The sequence below is a fragment of the Bactrocera latifrons genome, unplaced genomic scaffold, assembly GCF_001853355.1.
Source record: "Bactrocera latifrons isolate USDA-ARS-PBARC rearing strain unplaced genomic scaffold, ASM185335v1 scaffold_2, whole genome shotgun sequence".
Lineage (NCBI taxonomy): Eukaryota > Metazoa > Arthropoda > Insecta > Diptera > Tephritidae > Bactrocera > Bactrocera latifrons.
Window position 1 is genome coordinate 524,720 of NW_017535518.1, and position 2,425 is coordinate 527,144.

At 33.1% G+C, this 2,425-nt stretch overlaps 1 protein-coding gene across 1 annotated transcript in view; it reads left to right on the top strand.

Annotated features, from left to right (window-relative positions):
• Positions 1 to 2,184, top strand: part of LOC108967782 — a 36,171-nt gene extending 33,987 nt beyond the window's left edge. Inside the window, exons 2-4 of the mRNA XM_018931410.1 lie at positions 1,558 to 1,716; positions 1,789 to 1,953; positions 2,032 to 2,184. Of these exons, the coding sequence (XP_018786955.1) occupies positions 1,558 to 1,716; positions 1,789 to 1,953; positions 2,032 to 2,184 (477 nt within the window). The remainder of the gene's footprint in view (positions 1 to 1,557; positions 1,717 to 1,788; positions 1,954 to 2,031) is intronic.
• The last annotated feature ends 241 nt before the right edge of the window (positions 2,185 to 2,425 follow it).

The window sequence follows — 2,425 nt, forward strand, 5'->3', positions numbered from 1 at the left end:
AAACAATCTCAAATTCCCAAATGATACATATAATACTTTAAATGAACACGTGTAGTTTCTTTTATGTAGCCCTAGCAACCAATTAAAATATTTATTAAAATGTTTGACGGCTGGTGAATTAAATTTAATTTAATTAAAACTTTTTATCTCGTTTGTCTATCAAAAAACAAAAATTCAGTTTCCAGTTTTAGTTGTTTAGTTATTCGTTTCAAATATTTTATTTTCGATAATTATTTGTTCGTTGACCGCAATTTAAAATGCATTTTAATTAAAATATATATACTGACATCTAATTACAGCATTTACTAAAATTAAAGTCTAATTAACTGTCAAATAATACAAATAAATAAGTCGCAAAGGGTGACAATAAAAATGTCAGCCTTATGTCAATATTAAAGGTTAAATAAATTCAATTTAAAACAGAAAATGTGTAACAAGCTGGTAAGGTCCTTATCTAAGTATATCCTCTTTACATGAAATCTCGAATAAGAAAATACAACACTTACCATAAATTTTTTGTAAATGTTATCGAATTTAACTGACATAAAAAAGAAAACTAAATTTCACGTATTGTACAAAACTTTATTGTCACCTTCACAAAGCAACGCATTTTCCAAACACTTGGTGTAAGTCTCGTCTGGGTCTAGAACAGCGATACTTTTTCGGTTTCGGCGAATCTAAAAAAGTTTTTAGCAATCTGGATAAACTTTAAATTCCCTTGTGGCTCTTTATTTTTCTCTTTCTGACAAGAAATACATAATACGAGTAATTGGCTAATATCTTAATCCATGTTTTCAAATAGGGCTGAACAAGACCTGAAGCCATAGACCTACAATAATTTGTAATTTAACACCATTAGACTACTTCTTGTGGTGTTATTTGAAAATATTGGTCTTTAACAATACACTAGGCTTCTCCCTCTGACTAGCTCATCGACTTTGCAATTGTCAGCGATCCTTTATGATCAGGCTCCCAAACGTTTCTGATGATGGAGTAGCTTGTTAAATTTTCTAGTGTGGACGGACACTCCTTGACTTGCTTTGAGGGCACAGTTAGCGAGCGAGTGCTATTAATGTCGGAGTGACTGCTCACCTCCTTCAAAGCGGTATTGAAAGAGGCTTTGTAGCTGTACGTATTTAGCCACCTAAGCGGCAGCCACTTCTGCTTAAAAAAAAAATAACAGTGGTCGGGTAGTCTAAAAATAAGTTTGACTCTAAAAAAGTACCTTATATATTTCAATTCTGTTGATAAATGCATATAATTACTAAACGATAATAGTTAATTACTGCGCAATAAAACCACGCTCTAACTTGTCAGTTAATTCTTCGTTGAAACTGTTCGTTCAATGAAGTTGAGAGGTGTACCCGTAAATAAAACGGTTGTGTTGCCGTTGCTATTCATATTGCTGAGTGTTAAAGTAAATTGGAAATATATGAGAATACAAATATAATAATATACAATGTGTTAGGATTAATAACCTAAAAAAATATATCTAAATTACGAATACTGAAAAAATATGCATATATCCAGTTTTTAATACTTGTCTCCCTTTTTAAGCAAGTCCAACTCACTTTGCGCATAAAAAATGTTCGCTGTCACAGCCCCAACATCAGCGTTCTACGATTTGAATATTGCAAACTGAATGCTGTGCGACGCGATTTCAAGGATATATCCTTGAAAATGGTTGTGGTGGATAAGCCGATCAGGAACTCTGTGGTACGTTGGCGGCCCTTCTATAAATAGCGCCTTTACTTCTCATACTTCGTATATTTTTTCACTTAATTGAAGATCACAATACAATTCCTCAAGCGCTCAAATGGCTACAAGCCTTTTATGCCCGACTTAAAGTTGGATGCCTGCAGTTACCTGAAGAAACGCAACAATTTCATTATGAACACGCTAATGGACGTTTGGGGCAAATATTCGAATATGAATCACACTTGCCCATATGATGTATGTATGTGTATATAAATATTTATTTTCAAATATTTAACATATTTTTGCGTTTCTTTAATCTTCTCCGTTCTTCAGCACGATTTGATTATTGAAAAGATGCGTTTCACCGAATCAGATTTTCGTTGGATACCATTTCCACACGGCGAATATGCTTTTTATGCCAAATTTGTTTTTAATAATATATTGGCTGCACAAATCGACTTTTTCCTAAGTATTTTGCAAGATTGATTTATATTTGAATACAATAAAAGAAAAAACACTCACTGAGGTGATATATTTAGTTTTAGGTTAGGTTTCACATAGCACGTCCACGTTTATTGTGAACTCTAAGAGCAAGTTGATGTCGACTTTTGATACTTCGGCCAATCCTCTGAACTCCAAAGTTTCTAGATATTTGAGTCGAGTTCTAGATAATGTTAGGCAAATATATAGGAGGTATTCTAGCGTGTCTCTCATGTTAACTCTTCTG